This window comes from Mastigoproctus giganteus, chromosome 6 (assembly GCF_048544385.1).
Source record: "Mastigoproctus giganteus isolate SK-2022 chromosome 6, ASM4854438v1, whole genome shotgun sequence".
NCBI classification, from domain to species: Eukaryota; Metazoa; Arthropoda; class Arachnida; order Uropygi; family Thelyphonidae; genus Mastigoproctus; species Mastigoproctus giganteus.
Window position 1 is genome coordinate 203,027,723 of NC_143580.1, and position 20,002 is coordinate 203,047,724.

The 20,002-nt window shown below is 35.1% G+C and overlaps 1 protein-coding gene across 1 annotated transcript in view; it reads right to left on the reverse strand.

Annotated features, from left to right (window-relative positions):
• Window positions 1-1,134: 1,134 nt before the first annotated feature.
• The window catches only part of LOC150084888 (zinc carboxypeptidase A 1-like), a 49,524-nt gene continuing 30,656 nt past the window's right edge, over window positions 1,135-20,002 (reverse strand). The window contains exons 4-7 of the mRNA XM_090375615.1: window positions 11,350-11,522; window positions 11,149-11,244; window positions 5,674-5,769; window positions 1,135-1,379 (exon numbers count right to left, since the gene is read on the reverse strand). Coding sequence (XP_090231741.1) covers window positions 1,215-1,379; window positions 5,674-5,769; window positions 11,149-11,244; window positions 11,350-11,522 — 530 coding nt within the window. The 3' untranslated portion in view covers window positions 1,135-1,214. The remainder of the gene's footprint in view (window positions 1,380-5,673; window positions 5,770-11,148; window positions 11,245-11,349; window positions 11,523-20,002) is intronic.

Consider the following 20,002-nt stretch of genomic DNA (forward strand, 5'->3'; position numbering starts at 1 on the left):
TGTGTACTGAAGCAATTATGTAATATTCAGATTTGTTCTTAAACTCTGACATATTGCACATTAGTTACTTCTGTTGCTTTGTACAGTTCATGTGGTTGTAAGTGTCATTACTCCTTGAAAGGAGTAACGACACTTACAACCACACGACTGTATCTGCACTCCCACTGATCTCACTGTTTTATAGTACAGCATTTACCCTTTTCTAATTCTTGAACTTAATACATTTTTTTTTATTTGTTTTTAATGGTTTTTATGGATTTCCAGAAACATTATGACAGTTTCGTTTTTATTGATGACTTTCTTGAAGAAATAGTGGACAGTCCAATTAGAGTATTTACATTGCTTGATTTTTAAGTTCTTTTTGTCCACTTCCACCTTTTTATGTAAACATTTCTGCACTGCATCAATTAAGGGCACTGAACAGCTGAATTCTTGTTTCATTGGTTATTATTATCAACAGGTTATTGTTATCAATTAAGCTTTGTTCAGAAGTGATCACAATAAATGGCATCCACTGTATACATTGGGCTGGAAGCAAAACATTTTGCATGCTCTCATTCCACTCATAAATGATAAACTAGAGAAATGCCTATCCTATCTTTGACAGATTCAAGAGAAATTAAATAAAACTTAACTAATATAGTAAACAAAGATTTAACATTATACAGATTGAGCAACCCATTAATATAAAATATCTATCTCACTTTCGTCATAAAGAAACAATATCAAAGTATCAAGATCATTCTCTGTATTTCTATAAGTTTTGTAATGGTTTATGAAATAAAATAATAGTTCATAAAAAAGTTCTCTTTATTAATATTGTATGTATAATATAAATGAAACATATATGGACAACTCACTACGTGCTTAAGATCAACAGGTATATTTCTGATAAAAGTTTTGGATTTTATTTTAAAGTATTTCACTAACTCTCTCTTTATTAGAATATCTGTCCAAGGTTTCTCATAATCTTAATAAAAATCTATTATACCCAGATTTGGAATGGCTTCAAAAATTAATAACTTCATTTTTGAATATCTGTCTAAGGTTTCCAATAATATTAATAAAAATCTATTATACCCAGATTTGGAATGCCCTTCAAAATTAACGACTTCATTTTTATATAGTCTTTACTTTTTTTTTTGTTATAAACATTAATAAAAAATGCTGCTATCTCAATTGTTCCAACAACAACACTTTTAATTCATCTAATGTCAACTGACATGAAGTGTAGAGCTAAGAGATTTTAAACTGATAACTCTTCTTCGTGGATGTAATCTCATCCATTCCGGAAGCTTATTGCTGCAGGCTGCCATTATTGTTACTGTAACAACCAGTCCCAACATGATGAAACAAACTGTCAAGGAAGGGCCATCTGTCTGCAAAACATACAATTTTCAAATGAATATAAGTATTTGTTTTCTAAACCCAAAGGAAGAAAATAAAATAAAAGATTAAAATAAACATATATACTGCTCATCATTGAAATTGCTACATGTAAAAGGAGTGCATGCTTTGAGTTTAAATAAGCAGATTGACACATATCAACATAGACAAGAAATTAAGTTTGTGTATCAATTTAGAGTATTTACATACAAAAATGCAGTGCACATCGATGAGGTATGGCCTCCTTGAGCAGCCATGGCCAAATATTACAGCAGAGAGTTGAAAAGGAAGGTCTGTTCTCCCTTTGAGGAAGAACAGATCTTTCTTGTGTTATAAATTGAGCAGGAAACAGTGGTGGAGGTGAAAGGCAGAGGTCAGTAAGTATCCCATTGTATTTCAGACATATTCAGTTGGTGAGAGATCTGTTGAACATGCAGGCCAAGGAAAATATCATTTGGAATAGAGTGTAGAAAGGACAAAAGCACTGAACTTAGAATGATTTCAACAAAATGTCTTGCCAGAAATCAATGTGCAACCAATAATGAACAGAGGCAAATGGCTACTGTTATTGATGATTCTCCACACCATGACTCCAGATCTTAGCACAGCATACCACTCCCTGATGCAGGCTGATTACCTCTATCCCTGGTGTGATTGTGTGTGTGTGTGTGTGTGTGTGTGTGTGTGTGTGTGTGTGCGTGCGTGCGTGCACACATCCAGACATGCATACATAACTAGATTACAAAAAGAAATGTGATTCATCACCAAAAATGACACAATACCATCTTTGTTTCCAAACAGCTTGATGCCACCATATGTATTCAAATACCTTCCTGTACCCATTGTGTATTAACCATCTAGCTTCTGACAACCCAATGATCTGACCCATTCCAAAGTCTATCAGCTATACATAACATTGCTTTATGTGTGTTAAATGCACTGCCATGCTTTTAGATTATTATTTGTTCGTCCTTTTGTTTGCCTGATGATATTCACACATTTTTATAGCACTTCAGATTCTTACATCAGGGTAGTAACAGACACATTACTGAATGTTCTACTGTAGTTAGCTTGATATGTTAATTGTTTACATTAAGTTATAAATGCAAATTTTTAAGTAGACCTGTACATTCATTCTAGGTGGGACAATTTTAAGTATATTAATATATTGAGTAATGTATTTTTATTAATAATGTAAACCTTTACTGGAATATCGAGCAAGACAGAGATATCACAGATTACTCACAGACATTATTTCATATTTATGTATGTAGGTTAATATGATTCAACTCAGAAAGCATTCTAGGTGTCTACGAAGGATGAAGTCAAGGAGTGGGGAGAAGGAATGATATGCAGTGATCATGTATTTTATCCTTTATTCTTTTTGCATTTCACAAGCTAGGAGCAAAATATTCAATCTTTATACAGAGCACAAAAGGAAACTTTTTCAGCATTAACCAAAAATAAACAAAATAATCACAATAATAAAAATGAAACAGACTAGTCATACTATTCCCACCTAATTCTGCTTTGAACTTCCTCTACCATGCTGGGAGGCAATTTATTCTAATGTTCAATAACCATTGCCTATAGGTGAACTTCATGAAATCCAATATTCTGTTATTTCCTAACATTTAACATTTGTGTTCCCTGGTTTGTGTCTCAATTACAAGGGAGAACGCACTGTCCTCATTCACTTTGTTCAATCTCTTCACTGCCTTACACAACTTAATCAGATCTCCCCTTAGATCTTTAACAGCCAAACTTTGCAGTCCATGCCTTCTAAGTTGTTCTTTCTATGCGCGTCACTTCGTACTCATCACCAATGGTTGTCCTTCTCTGAAACCTCTCCAGAAACTCTCTATATCTGTTTTAGGTGCAGTCTCCAGACCTAAACACAATATTCCAAATGCAGTCTAATGCCATGTAAGGAGGGATAATATTGTCCTTCTCCCTATTAGCAAAGGCCCTATAAATCACAGACAGGAGACCATGTACCTTCCAAGCTGCTTGTTTGCACTGCATGAAAAATTTCATATCAGATTGAATCAGACTGATTGAGTATAGTTGGTATTTATGGATGGAATAAAATGTGAAAATAAAAACTGAATGTTCTAAAATCTATATCAATGTTGTGAGGTGTTTTAAGGGTTCATGCAATCATCAAATATGAATCCTGCAAAATTAATGGCCAATGATTTGAATATTTATTATGATTTTTTCTTTATTAATCAAAAACACTAAAAGGTACAACTTCCAAGTCACCCTGAACATTATAATCAGATATTTCATACTCATACTAAGTTAAATTAATTCTCTTCAAAAAATTCATTATTTCTCATTATAATGAGTTAAAGTTCAGCTTTTCTTTTTAAAATAATCTAAAATATTCCAAATAAATTCAAACAGCATAAATTCAAATATACAGGGTGGTTTATATTAGTTTACTGGGAAGAGCTGTAATTTCTCAAGAAGTAACTCACCAAAAACAATTTGAGCGATTTGTTTAAACTTCATAAATAACATTAATAAAGTAAAATGGGCCAAAACTGACTTCAAGAATTAAACTCTATAAATTATTTCTTGATAATCTGACATATGGCCTACCCTGTAAGTCTAAAAGATTATAATGAACTGAATTACACTAAGTATGGAGGCTAAAGGGATTATTTATGAAAACACAAATATGTTCTACAACAAGGGATAAAGTCAGTACGTGCAGCTGCTTACTCTAACAGAATGAGTATTTTTAAGCTTGTTTTGCTGTTCTGTTTTCTTTATTTTGCTTATTCTGGTCACTGAAGAAGCTGCCTCAAGTAAGGCTTTCTGATATTTAGCAAAGATGCCAAAGGATCAGTTAGTAGCTATTAACAGATAGTCATGTTTTTATCCTACTAAGTATAAATATTCAATAATCATGAAGTACAGCTTTGAATTTCCAATGTAAATTCAAAGGATTATGGTATTTTTGGGGGTTCTGTTAACTGAGGTGACTAGGTTTTTGGATACAAGAATCCTAGATGCCATTAAGGCATTTTTTTCCAGTGGAGAAGTACAGCACAAGAATACTGAAACAGATGAAAGAACAGATGATGGGATTAATTAAGCAAAAAAAAAAAAATGTCTTTAGTCACACAATACTGATTCATATGTAACAAAACCAAAGATAAGGTGAAATAAGCCCAGGGGCTGACATCTGGTGAGTATGGACTTGGCACACCCAGGGTCCTGACTGGATATCATCATTCTTCTCTTTCTTGGTGATTCCCTTTTGACTCTCTCTCTCTCTCTCTCTCTCTCTCTCTCTCTCTCTCTCTCTCTCTCTCTCTCTCTCAGGGTAACTTGGGAATTTTTGTTTGGCTGGTGCAGCATAAGCCTCAGGCTTCCTTGCACCATATAGCTAGTAATAATAATAAGTAAACACTGAATATGAAAAATCACTGGAAAAGATTTTGATTTTTTATAGTACATATTAGCAAATGGTGAATAGAAATGAGAATGGAGACAAGGCAAAATAAATAAAGAAATAAATCAGGGAGGGCCTCCCAAGGTTAAAGTAGTATAATTAGATAAAGAAAAAGTGTGGGGGGGTCATGTATGAATTAAATTTTTGGATGTGGTGTGTCTTTTAGATATCTGCGTACACAGAAAGAATGTATCCAGCTCCTTTACATTACATGGCCTTGGCAATGCCCCCCCCCCCACACACACACACCACTCGGACTTCTTCCAGTCACTAGCTGACAGAGTAATCTGGCTGTGAGATTATACATTAGCTGATCTGAATGCCTCCTAGAGAGTTACCAACAGGTTCGGCCCAGTGTACTATCTAGCAGCTGGTCTGAAAAAACAGTTTTATAGCTATAACCTTGAAATGAAAGGAAAACTGGATCTCATTATGATGTCATCATAACCTTAAAAGACATCAGTCATACTGCAAGGTAGAATGTGCACTGGTTCACACTCAGGTGGTCATCCTCAGTACATTAGGTGCAATGTTTCAGACCTTAGACATGAAGAATAAACCCAGGGTTACTAACAATCCCACCATCATGAAGGTACAAGCAGAGAATTTAGTTTTTGCACAATGGCCAGACTTCACCAAAATTTGGTCCACTTTACTCACACATATGGGACCCAAATATCAGTTCCATGAGTGTTTTAGACTCCCAAAGTAGTGAGCTCAAGCCTCTTATTCCTGGAAAAATGTGTGACAAACCTCAGGGACCAACTAGAGTCGAAACTTAAAACCAGACACTAGCGATACTTCTATTTCATATTTCTTACCTCTATACTAAATGCTGACATAATCTGTTTCTCTTTCCATTCAATAAGATAAAAGAAAAATTTTTCATATATTGGATGAACTGCTTGGAGAGTCTCCTAAAATAAGAAATAAGATTAATGAATGATTACTAAGATTTAATTAATACGAAAGAATTGTAATTTTTACATATAATTCTGAAATATATAGAGAGCAGTATGTGAAATAATAGTCTCACATCAAAAGGTTATTAGTTATATGATTAAGTCAAAAATGTTATATGACATTTATTACATGATGCTTCCAGACAAAACACTGGAAACCTTCAGTGCATTAAATAAATAAAGAGCAAGTATAAACTAATCCAACATCAAGATGGCAAAATGTATGATATAACCAAAATGGACTTATTAGCATTAGTAGAGGCATATGATGCAAGAAAGCAAGCTTATGCAGCATCAGCCAAAAAAAAAAAAAAAAACCTCTCCCATTTCACCCCTCCGTTCGTTCGAAATACCTGTCCAGCTGAGCCTTAAATTTATTTAGGCTATCAACTTCCACAACAAGGGATGGAAGTCTGTTCCACCAACCAACTACCCGCTGGCTAAAGGCAAACTTCCACACATCTATCCTACATCTGTCTTTCCTCAATTTGAATTTATGCCCTCTCAGGTGATTATTTTGAGCAAAAGAAAAAATTCCATCAGCATTGAGCATGCTCAAACCATTCAAGGCTTTATACACCTCTATCAGATCACCTCGCCGGTGCCTAGTCTCCAGACACTGTAATTTGCAAAACTTAAGCCTTTCTTCGTCAGAGCAACCCTTTGTTCCATTCACTAATCTTGTTGCCCTTCTCTGTACTCGTTCCAGCAGCTCTACATCCTTCTTGAAATAAGGCCTCCACACCTGTATACAGTACTCAAGGTGTGGCCTGACCATTGCCTTATACAAGGGAATAATCACCTCCTTATCCCTGCTAGAAAAATTCCTGTATATCATTGACAAGACACCATGAGCTACTCTTGTAGCCTGTCTGCACCGCTCAGAAAACTTCATATCTGCCTGCACAATTACCCCCAGGTCCTTTTCATTCTCTACTATTGTGAGTGTAGTACCACAGAGTTGATACGTTACTCTGGGGTTACTGTTTCCCATATATAGTACTTTACATTTGTCAGTGTTAAACTTTATTTGCCACTTCTCAGCCCATCTGCTCAACCTTTCCAGATCCTGTTGCAGCAGCATACTGTCAGTCGTGTCCTTAACAACCCTGCCAACCTTTTTATCGTCTGTAAACTTGGACATTAAGCTTGATATACCATCATCAATATTATTTATAAATACAGAAAACAACAATGGACCCAACACTGAACACTGAGGGATTCCACTAATAACATTAGTCCACGATGAGCAGTGCCCATTGATTACCACTCTCTGTCTTCTCCCCCTCAACCATCCCTTTATCCATAGCACCAATTTGCCTCGAATGCCACACTGCTCCAATTTGTGCAGCAATCTTCCATGTGCAACAGTATCAAAAGCCTTTCCAAGATCCAAATATATGATATCAAAGTTATTCCCTGCATCCAGTTCTTTTCTGACTGCATCATAGTATCCGATCAAATTGGTTAGGCAAGACTTTCCCCTAACAAAACCATGCTGTGTCCGAGCTATAACTGAAGTCTTGTCTAGATGATCCTGCAGTGCTTCTTTAACCAGTGCCTCCATTAATTTTCCTGGAACAGAAGTTAAACTCACAGGTCTATAATTACTGGTGATCCTCCTTCGTGAATTGGGGTCACATTTGCACATCTACAGTCTATGGGTACCTCCCCTGAGTCCAAAGAAGCTCTCATAATTAATGCTAAGGGTTTGCTTACTTCCTTTTCTGCCTCCTTTAATATAACTGGATATATCCCATCCACCCCGGGTGCCTTTTTTATGTTTAACCTCAACAATTCTCCTCCACTTTCCTCTCAGTTATTACAAAATCATCTACTCACTACCAGAGTTTACTTCACCTCTGGCATTCCCCTTCCTGAATAACTCCTCATGTTTGAATGTAGATGCAAAATACTCATTTATTTCGTTAGCCACCTGAGCAGGATCATCAACAGTTGAACCATTAATATCCAGTGGACCAATCTGAGTCATCCTTTTCCTTCTAGAGTTTACGTAGGTAAAGAACTCTTTTCTGTTTTTCTTTGCATTCTTTGCCAAGAATGTTTCATAATCTGCAAAATGTATGATATAACCAAAATGGACTTATTGTGTGTAAGGAGCACAAAGTACGAAATTACATCATGATCCTGTACAAGTTTTCACAAAATGAATAAATGTACCTATTTCCACAAGTGAAGTTTAGGGATGGGGATACCAGAACTGTACCTAATACTAACTGGAAGTTAATTTTATGATAACTGAAAAGAAGTGGTTGATGGAATCTATTAAAAGTAGGGGCACAAGAGGTAAACAAATCTTTAGCCATAATCATGGGAGCAGCCTTGGATTCAGGAGATGTCTCTACAAAATGGACATATGCAAATGTTTTCCTATTCATAAAGAGGGTTCAAAAGTCAAAGTGAGCAATTACAGCTCTATAAGTTTGATTTCTGTGACAGCGAATATAATGATGAAAAATAACTAAAGAAGTAATGAAACATCACCTTGATAACAATGCAGTTACATAACAGTCACAAGGATTTGTGAAGGGGAGAATTTGTCTGATCAATCTGATTAGTTACTGTGAGGTAATCACAAAGGAACTGGATGCAAAAATAATTTTTATATTCATATACTTATATTTCAGTAAACCATGTGATGCTGTTCCACATGAATGACTGCTATACAAATTGGAGCATTACAGCACTGGGGAAAGTTTATGGATAACGGGATGGCTTACTGGACACAGAGTGGTTATTAATGGCCACTGCTCATCAGGTACTAATGTTATGAGGATCCATTTCAGGGTTCGGTGTTGGGCCCCTTATTTTTTTAATATTATTAATGTTACTGATCTATCAAATTTAATGTCAAAGTTTACTGACAATACAAAGATGGACAGTGTGGTTAATGATGGTAATCAGAGTATGTTATTTAACAAGATTTAGATAAATTAAGCAGATGGACTAAAAAATGGAAACTGAGGTTTAATATTGATAAATGCAATACTACATCTGAGTAGCAGTAATTTCAGAATAGCATACCATTTGGGTAGTATCACACTAAAAGTAGTTGACAATGCAAAAGACTTAGGATAGTCTGACATGAAGTTCTTAGAACAGTCCAGACAGGCTACTGGGACAGCTGATGGGCATTTTGTCAATGATATACAGGAATATTTTAGCAGGAACATGGGCCATCTTAAATACTGCATACACATTTGGAAGCCTCATTTTAGGAAGGATACAGATCTGTTAGAAAAGGTGCAGAGAAGAGCAATAAGATAGGTCAGAGCTACAAAAATTTACTCTTACCAAGAAAGATGGGTTCTATCAATTATAAAATCTGGAAACCAAGCATCTGCAAGGAAACCTGACTAAAGTGTTTAAGACTATAAATGCACTGAGTAAACTAAATGCTATTAATATCCTAACTCTTTCATAGACTACATTTATGATGCTGCATAAATTTAAGCCAGAAAAGGATGGTTGTAGGATATATTGTACAGAAATTTGCCTTTGCCAGAGGTTAACTGATTGTAGGAATAAACTTCAACCAGGTATTGCGAAAGTGAACGATTTGAATGACTTTAAAGGAAGACTGAAAGTTGGAACTGTCCAAAACTACATTTCAAAATTGTGTGTTCCATTCTCAACATAACACATGAAATAAAAATGAAGACTTGGACAAAAATTGTGGCATTCTCAATTTAGGTACATGATTATGCTAGAAAGTAGGTTAAAGAAAAAGAAATTACAAGAATTCAGCAATATGAGATATAACTTAAAACAAGATTGGTGAGGGGAATGAAGGGATCCTCTTACCAAGAGAGGCTTAAGTTCTGCAAATTGCAGTGGCTGGAGACTAGGCACCTGCGCGGTGATCTGATTGAGGTATATAAGGCCTTGAATGGGTTGAGCACGCTGAATTCTGATGGGATCCTTCCACTTGTTCAGATTACAAACCTAAGGGGGCATAAATTCAAATTAAGAAAAGACAGATGTAGAATACATGTGCGGAAATTTGCCTTTAGCCAGCGGGTGGTTAATTGCTGGAACAAACTTCCATCTTTCGTTGTGGAAGTTGATAGGTTGAATAAATTTAAGGAGGAACTGGACAGGCATTTGGAGGGAATGGTGTGATTTTTTTTTTTTTTTTTTTTTTTGGCTGATGCTGCATAAGCTCATACACTTGCTTTCTTGCATCACGTGCCACTGCTACTACTACGATGCCGTTAGACAGTGGAAAAATTTTTGTATCAAACCATGGATACAGAAAACGTTGAAGACATTTTAAAAACAATGAAGTTCATTTGACAACAAATAAAGCTATGAACAATGTTATCCATTTTGAACAGTATCTAACAAGCAAAAGGTGATATCTTGGCACTTTATCTAAAACAGTTACTCCATTATGATGTGTAACAATCACTCTTATTGTCCTACTGTAAGCTATTAAACAAAGTCAAAAATGTTTATGAATTCCTGTAACTCTTTTCAACAACACCAATGTGAGTAGCTTTAAATGTTCAGAAATTAATAATTCCTGAGGATGTGATATATTTTCATATAACCTTTGACTTAAAATTGCCTAATTAACAATCTCCAAATTTGGCTATTATCTTATGGAATATCCTGTATAATGTTTGTATACTGAAATGTTTTTAACTATACATTTCAGCTTTCTGTCTTTAATAACACACTTTAGGAAATAAATTGTTAGAGTCAACCTTTTTTATACTTTTTTATTTGCAACTCAGTCCTCTGACTAGGTAATGCTCTGTTTCATCTGCTTTACAGAAGTAAAAAATGCAGTTTTTTTTTAACAAATCAAGCATTAAAACAAAAACACAATTCCTCATAGCCAACTAACTAGGTGCATACAACTTTTCTGATTTAAAAACAAAATTAACTTTTGTTTTTTGTATATCTGGGTATTACTTTACAATGGTTTCTTTCACCATTAAATTTAATGCGGTAACACATGAATATTGACATTGCATCACATGCTTGTTAGATGAAAAGGTGACATTGCATTTTAACTAGTTACTGCAAATGTTTCTATTCTTTTAACTTTTTCAAATTTTTGCTGTATAAATAAAAAGCATAAAATAGCTTAAACAATATAAGTGAACTTTTCATTTGAATTAAAATAAAATGAGTTAAACTTAAACTGGAACTCAGGAATTAGAGAATTCTTAAAAAATTCTTAAAAACGCATCTAATGATTATTTTATTTTTTCCATCTCTCAATAAAAAGCATTATATTTCTGTTCATAGAAGTTTTTAATATATACTGCAAAAATAAAATTGCTAAGCTGAAAAATATCTTACCATTAGTTGCTCATTGGGTGGATTGAAGAGATCAAAACAGTGTAGCCCAGGGAAGTCTCCATCACCCCATAACTCTACAGCATAGGAAAAATGAATCTACACACACAAAAAAAAAAAAAAAAAAAAAACCCAGATGTAAAATATCAAATTTAAAATAACACTAAACTTAACAAATCCATTCAACTATAACAAAAATTTTACCTTTCTTTCCCCTGCCATATAGTCAAATATGGTTCCATCTGCAGGATAACGAATAACCCTAAAGGCCTGACCATATATATAAGGAGGTGTTGCAACTTCAGACATCAATTTTGCTAGTTCCATCATTGTTTGGAAATTTGCAGGTTTCCGGTTAAGTTTTCTTGATTTGGAATCTGTTAAATCAGTTATATAACAAATTACTGACAATTTTTAGTGGTATTAACTTATTATAATATCAGGACAACAAAAAACTCCATCAAAATAATATCCATACAGCTCAAGTTACTATATGCTAAGATAAACTGAAAAAGCAATACAGTACTCTGCTAGTTTAACTAATTATGATTATTTGGATAGCAGTAATTAATTTTTTTGCATGAATGGAATGTCTCTCACAACTAGGGTAACCAACTCTTGATCAGCCAATTTCGGGATATCGACCTTAAAAAATCGGGATTTTTCCATTGGTACATCAGATTACAAAATACCTTGTAATATCGAAGCATGTACATGTACATTAAAGCATGAGAGGTTATTATACATATATATACCTATATATGTATAATAACCTTCTTGGTTATTATACATATATAGATATATCTTGACATATTAATTTTTAAAATAGGTAGGTTGAATAAATTAGATACACGTAGGTAGGTAAGTAAAATGTTTATTCATTATTAGGTCAACATCAAGCAATCAACAGAACATAGCCTTCTATTATTTTTTAATATAAATAATCATTAGCCTAAAAGTAGACTGATAAAATTCTTAAAATAAAATCAAATTCAATTTGACTGAAATTTAAATTTATGAAATTTATTAAAATAAACTAAATTTTTATTTTAATATTTTTATATTAAATATTATATTTAATTTTTTATATTAAAATTTATTTTATAAATTTATATTATTTATTTTATGTGATAAATTGGGACAAATGGCATCCCGCCTAGGGTTCTTTTGGGATGCCTCTATAGAGCCGAAAATCAGAATGTCCCACAAAATTCGGGATGGTTGGTCACCCTACTCACAACTGTAATTAAAAATTTAAAAGGGGAATTGTTACCTTATGAAATATTGCTTATTATTAAAAGAACATCAAATTTAATTCAAAAAATTTGATCCAACAGTAATTTTAAACATCAAATAAGTAATGCTTCACCACAGGAGAAGACTTATTGTTACTTATTCTCAGCGGATAATAGTCTTCTCCTATGGTGAAGCGTTACATATTCGAGGTAGTGTAATATCATGGTAATTCGTTGTGAAGGTATTCACAATATGAGATATACTTAATGATGCCAATTTATAACTACTTAAGTAGTTGGCTACATACAGAAATGATGCAATTTTACTAACTTGTAAGTCAGTTAACTCCCTACATAAGCTGAAGCTTTAGCCCTAAACTATTCTACATTCACAAAAATTAATTTGCATTAGAATTTATTTTTTGTATAAACACATGTTAAAAATTTTATCCTATTAAGTTTTTAAGTCTTATAATGTGAAAAAATCCCAAACTTCAGTGATATGGCAAAGAATTACTTAAAGCTAGCTCCAAAGTCAATATAACTTTGTTCTTTTCTTTAGATAGATTGATATGATACTTGCTAGGTGTAGAAAATGTTATGGTTGGTTCCTTCCATGAGTGAAACCAAATTTTCAGCTTTTAAGAATTGGACTTTTTACAAAGATAATGTCATTATCCATGACATTAATATTGCTTTAATATAAATAACATCACCTAAAAAGGTGAAAAAGCTATTTATTTATGACAACCATTTTCAAGACTTAATGACCATTCATGAAAATCGATAACAAAGCTCTTGGCAACTTTCTATTTTATGGTCTGCCTTTGATTTTTTTAACTGTGTAAAAAGTTTCCTCTATGATCATTCATTGCATGTATACCTGCAAACTTTCAGAAATCTAAAAAGAGGTTTTTAATAAAGATCTGGCTTTAGCTGGTTTGCTCTGGAACTCTCTGAATAGCGTTCCCAGGCTTTTCTTTAAAATTAATGGCAAATAATTAATTAATGCATGTCATATGCTGCAAATGCATTTCATGCTATCATGAAATGCAATTAACTGCATTTTAAATTTCTTTGCATTGCTTTATTTATTTGTTTGTTCTGTTCAATTACACCAGTACTGACAATTCCAAAATTTTGACATACAGCAACCCATTTAGGTTGGTTGGTTGTTTTAGGATTTTATGGCACATTAGCATCTAAGGCTATAATGTGCCGTCAAGCAACCTAGTTAAAGTTGATTATAGTGCATCATGCCAACTTGTGCAAGTTTAATGCAAAATGTGCATCACATTGCTTAACAAATTTAAAGTAATCTGATCCCTTAAAAGAAAACACTTGTATTAAAACTAACCTTAACCATCTTATAAGACAAATTCCTTCTTATTATTATTTTATTATTTTTTTTTTGGCTGGTGCAGCATAAGCCATAGGCTTCCTTGCACCATGTGGCCATTACTAATACTAATAAGTCGGCACTAGCTGTGCCCCAGTTTGTTGAAATGGGGGTTGATGGAATCTTACAGGTGACCAAATTTGTTATTTATGGAAAAAAATTTTTAGACACTTTGAATTCTGTTTGCAGTATACCAACATATCATTTTTTTCTTAATAGAATTCTGTACTTACTGAATCAAACATTTTGTTTTTTAATAAAAAATTAAAATATTTAAAATATGCTGTGCTTTTTTGCATGTTATTTTTACAAATAAACAAAAAAATTAATTCTGTTTAAAAAAAAAAAAGTTAGCCATAAAATATAAACATGAAATTAAACAGTCATTTACATTTTCTAGGGCAGAAAACAGTTAAAAGGGCAAAATTTCAAAATTGTGCATGCACCTATATTTCTGCATATATATTACATATATACAAAAATATGCAAACTTTTATTGATTGTGCTGGAAAAAAGTTAGTCATAAAATACAAACATGAAACTATTAGGGAATTTTCTTTTTTAATTGATAAACTTGTTAAGTCCACAAAATTTCAAAATTGCACATGTGCATATATATTTCTGATTATATATTACGTATGTACATATAAAACAATTACTCTAACTTGCCACACAAAAAGATTCAGCAGTTTTACACATAAAAAAAAAAAAAAAAAAAAACCACTGAAAAATGGGAGGACTAATTTATTTGAATCCACAGCTTTTCAAGATAGCAATCAGAAGAGTGTTGTGCGGAAGAAACAGCCCTTTAGAGAGTTCTCATGCATTTTTCTAAACCCTTGTTTTCAGCTAATTATTCTGGGAATATCCTAAAATATTCCCTACTAAGTCTACGCCTATGCTTTATTTAGAAAGTTAGAAAATATAACTGGTGAATTTCCTTAAACTAGAATGGCATGGAAACTACTTTTCTTTTTTTAATAGTTTTATTTATTGTTACTTATAGAAAATGGACCAAACTATAATTCCACTTTTCAGAAATGGAGGAACTAGATGGCAATCGTTCAATGTATCAAAAAAATGGGTGCACCACTTGAGTTTCCGCATGCCTTTTGTGCAAGTCACCTGATAGATCCCACATAACTACAGCCAGGTTAATGGCAATACACAAAATGGAACAAATTATCTAATAAGTAGCAACAACAATGGTGCACTAAAGTGCATCTAGGTTGTTAATGCTATTGCCAAAAAAAACAAGCATGAAATTAAAATATTGAAAGTTAAATCTTTATTAGGCACATTAGCATATATGCATAAGTGGTAATTGTTTTCACCATGTCCATCCATCGTCTGCCTGTCTGCACGTAACAGAGGAACTCCCAGTGGAAGGATTTTCATGAAATTTTACATTTTGATTCATATAGAAAGATTTATTATTATTACCTTATGATACAAGGAAGCCTCCTGAGGCTTATGCTGCACCAGGCAAAAAAAAAAAAAAAAAAAAAAAAAATTCTGAACTACCCTGAGAGAGAGAGAGAGAGAGAGAGAGAGAGAGAGAGAGAGAGAGAGAGAGAGAGAGAGAGAGAGAAGTAAAAGGGAATCACCAAGAAAGAGAAGAATGATGATATCCAGCTCAGGATCCTGGGGGTGCCAAGCCCATACTCACAAGATGTGAGCCCCTGGGGTTAATTTGTCGCACCAACCCAAATTTCATCAAAACTGGACAAACAGAAATTTGACAATTTCTTTTTTCCACACAATTTGTATGGAAAAAAATAAATTTGTAGATTATTAAATGTTGTTGGTTTTTTTTTATGAAAACCCCAAACATGAGAGGTATTAGAACCTAATGTACTTAGTACCATGCTTAGGTTGCAGGTTGAGAAGACGAAAGAAGATATTTGTTGACATTAGACTTGTTGAAATTGTGGAAACAGTCTACAAGTGAACTCTTGTAGACTGCAATTTTCAGGAAATACGTACGAAGGAAGGTTGTTCCAGAAAACGGCAGCTGAATGAATAAACGAGGAAGATGAAAAGTTGGTTCTGTGAGTTTGAAGTTGGACAGTAAATGGATATTGGCTGGTGGCGGCACATGTTCGGACTATTTTGAAAGAGAGAGCGGGAATTATAGAAGCCAATTCAGAAGAACAGTACCCATGGAAGTATCTGTAGAAAAGTCATGCAGAAACAGTATGTCTATGAGACAGCGAGTGGATTGTTGTTTGTTTGTTATTTGGTTTTTAGGAGCATTAGGAACTAAGGCCATATTGCTCCGGGGATATGCGGTGGTCATTCCCTGACCTTTCCACATCCTCCATATTTGGTAGTCACGGGCTCAAACCCCAGTCTAATCAAGAAGCGTGTGCTATGCACTGCTGCTCCTGCCCACCTGGCTATGGAGCCGCCACAGCGAGTGGAGAGACTCTGTCAGAGGAGTCATTAATTAACCTAACTGCCCTCTTCTGAATGGAATCTAGAAGCCTAAGAGAGGTTTTGGGGGCACTGCCCCAGATGTGGGAACAATATTCCATGGTAGGGCGGATTTGTGATTTGTACAGAGTGAATAGCTGTTTGGAAGAAAACTAATGCCAAGTGTGAAAGAGCAACCCAAGTTTTTTGATGCAGAAGAAGCAATATTTGTAATGTGCTTTTGCCAACAGAGATTAGAAGTCAGGGTAATCCCCAAAAGAGATATATCATTTTGCCTAGAAATCGGAGTGTCACTAAAGATAAGCATAGGAGCAGAAGAATCCTTTTTGCGAGATATAAGACAAGACTGAGTTTTAGAAGGATTGAAATCAACTAAGTTTTCTTTGCTCCCCTGGAGAATTACCTGGAGATTGGCATTTAAGGAATTGGTAGCAGATATTCGAGAAGTTGAAGCTGATTGAGCAGGGCAAGGTTTCTCAAAATGGAAAGTGGAATGCAATATGCTATCATTGGCAAAACTATGGATAGGATTTCCAGTCAATGGAAGAAGGTCATTAATATAAAAGAGGAAAAGAGTGGGGGAAAGAATTGAACCTTGGGGGACACCACCATTAATGGAGAAGTTAGAAGACAGAGAGCCATCTACCATCACCCTCAGTGAGCAATCAGAGAGAAAAATGGAAAACCAATTACAAAAAACAGTTGGCAAACCATAAGATGGAAGCTTGTTTAGAAGAACTTTATGCCAAACACGATCGAAAGCCTTTGAGATGTCAAGAGCAACTGCTTATGTTTCACCAAACTTTTACATTGAATTTGTCCATAAATGGGCAACATAAGCCAGAATATCACCAGTGGATCAACACTGACGGAATGGTGGTATTGCACCAGTTAATGAGTCATCTACCACCTAGTATTGTCTGGTAACACAGAGGGGCGGCATTCCTCCATGTGGTATGGGTGCCACATGGAGGAATGTGGCATCCACACATTCAACCCCTGCTTACGTTGGTTCACGCCTGGGTGGTCACCCACAGTGTCCTTGTGCATGGAGGTTATACCCAGGATTACTAACAGACTCACCATCGTGAAGGTGCGATCATTGATCAGACGGAAGGATTTTAGGTAGTTTAAGAGTTGGCAGTTAACTGATTTCTCCATTACTTTAGAAAGAGTAGAGAGTAGAGATAATTGTAATGGGACAATAATTGGATGGGAGGAATTTCTCACTCTTTTTAGGAACTGGCTAGATATGAGCAAATTTCCAAGCAGAAGGAGAAACACCTTTGGAATAAGAAAGTGAAAAAAGGCGGGAAAGAACAGGAGTAAGTTCAGGAGCACAGATTTTGAGAACAAGGGGAGAAATACCATTAGGACCCTGGAGCTTTCTTAGCATCAAGATTCGTCAAAATTCTTTTGACGGAAGAACACAGGAGGCATTGAATGGAGTGTGTTGGGAATGGTGGGAGGTGTTTTACCAGGATCATTAATACATGAGTTGGAAAAAAAATGGGATGCTAGCAGGTCAGCTTTATCTTTGGCTGAGGTGACAACAGAACCATCTGGTTTTGACAGAGGTGGTAGCAGAGATGGGAAAATGTTGTGGCCTCTTGCTTTGGCAAGAGACTAGAATGCTCGACTATCATTAGGGCAAGAAGCAAGTTTTCTACTCTTAGCCTGTTCAAAATCTAGTTTGGACTGATTAATAACTGCTTTACAATTGTTGCGAGCTTTGGTGTAGGCAGAAAATGAAACTGAAGAATTGAAAACAAGCCAATTACAATTACAATATGTAACGTTCTTCTCTTGAACAGCCTTGGCACATTTATTGGAAAACCAAGATTTAGATAACGGACGAGATTTTAAAGTGGAGTGTGGAATAAAGGATTTCATTCTTACAAGAATAATTGCACTGACATGATCCGAGCAAACATTGACATCAGAAGTTTTGAAACAGTAATCTGACCAAGGAAAAGAAATCTCGCAGGTCATCCCATTTTGCATTCTAGTAATGCCAAACAATATTAGGTTGGGAATAGCCATGAGATAAAGGCTCCATTGGAGAAGAGACAATCACCAAGTCATGATCTGAGATGCCTAAAGGACCACTCACTTTGACCGTGTACTTAGAAGGGTTGTTTGTGAGAAAAAGATCAAGCATGCTGGCTGTATGGTTAGGATTGTCCGGTATTCTTGTAGGTAAATGAACAATCTGTGCAAGGTCATTAATAATTGCAAAAGCCTCAGCATCTCAACCAGCTGGGTCGGTGTGATTAGAAAACAGAAGCCAGCTGGAGTTGTGAATATTAAAATCACTAAGGAAATTTACCTCACTGTTAAAAAAGTTGGACTGGAGAAAGTCAAGTTGCAAAGAGAGGAAGTCAAAGAGCTCCAAGTGATTAGTGGAGTTGGAAGAACGGTAGAGACAACAGATGAATTTGACACAATAAGGTAGAGAGATTTTAAGCCAGAGGAGATCGAAAAGAGGAGATTCCAAATTACCAAATCTGTGACAGAGAATATCGGAATGGACATATGTACCACCTTTGAGGTGAAAGGAATCATACAGCGAATAATTTTGGCAACTGAGATGAGCAGTAGTTGAATCAACCGATAACTGAGATTCTGTCAGAAAAAGTACATGGGGTTTGGCAGACTGCAAGTGGAAATGGACATCGTTGAGATTAGAATTGAGAAATGAACTAGGAAGTGTTTGGAAGGTTTAGATCTTTTTGCAGATAAGCTTGCTCTATTAGTTTGACAATTCATGGTGTATTCAATAGTAAGAAAAAGTGAGGGAAAGGGGACATGCTGTATGAAGTAATGAAATTTTTGGATATAGCATACACATGGTAAGAATATACTCAGCTCTTTGATAACGTGGCCTCGACAATGCCCCCTACATACTCACTACTCTGACTTCTCCAGTCACTATCTGACAGAGTAGAGGTAGCAAGATTATACACTAGCTGATCCAGAAGTCTCCTAAAGAGTTACCAAGAGGTTCAGTCTGGTGTACTAACTAGTGGCCAGCCTGCAAACACTGTTTTAGAGCTGTACCCTCGAAATGTAAGGAAGATTGGATCTCACCATGATGTTCACCATAACCTTAAAAGTCATCAGTCATACTGCATGATGGAAGTGATGGGGAAGGGTTGACTGGAACTTAGCTCTGGAGACTAAACATGGGTTCCACCACTTCAAGGCTCCAATAAGCAAAGTGGTGGTATTGCACCAGTTGATGAGTCATCTACCACTTAGTATTGTCTGGTAACACAGAGGGGCGGCATTCCTCCATGTGGCACCCACACATTCAACCCCTGCTTACATTGGTTCACACCTGGGTGTCACCCACAGTGTCCTTGTGCATGGAGGTTATACCCAGGATTACTAACAGTCCCACCATCGTGAAGGTGCAAGCAGAGGATTTGGCTGTTACAGACCTTCCGGACTTCACTGAAATTGGATCCACTTGACTTGAATGTCACCCGAATATCAGTTCCATCAGAATTTTAGACTCCCAGGTAGCAAGTACAGCTTGTCTGACATATCTGAGAGAATGTCTGTGACAACCTCAAGGACCATGTTTTAATGCAGCATTGTTAGCTTTAGACAGTCAATGCAAAATTCGTATGTATTGTTATGTAAGACAATGAATGCTGTTTCTTGTGAACAGATATATATACACAAATGTATCTGATCAGTGTATTGAGTATATATATATATTAATTAAAATTAAAATAAATAAAACAAATGTAAGTAGCATGGCAAATCAGTAGACTGAAAA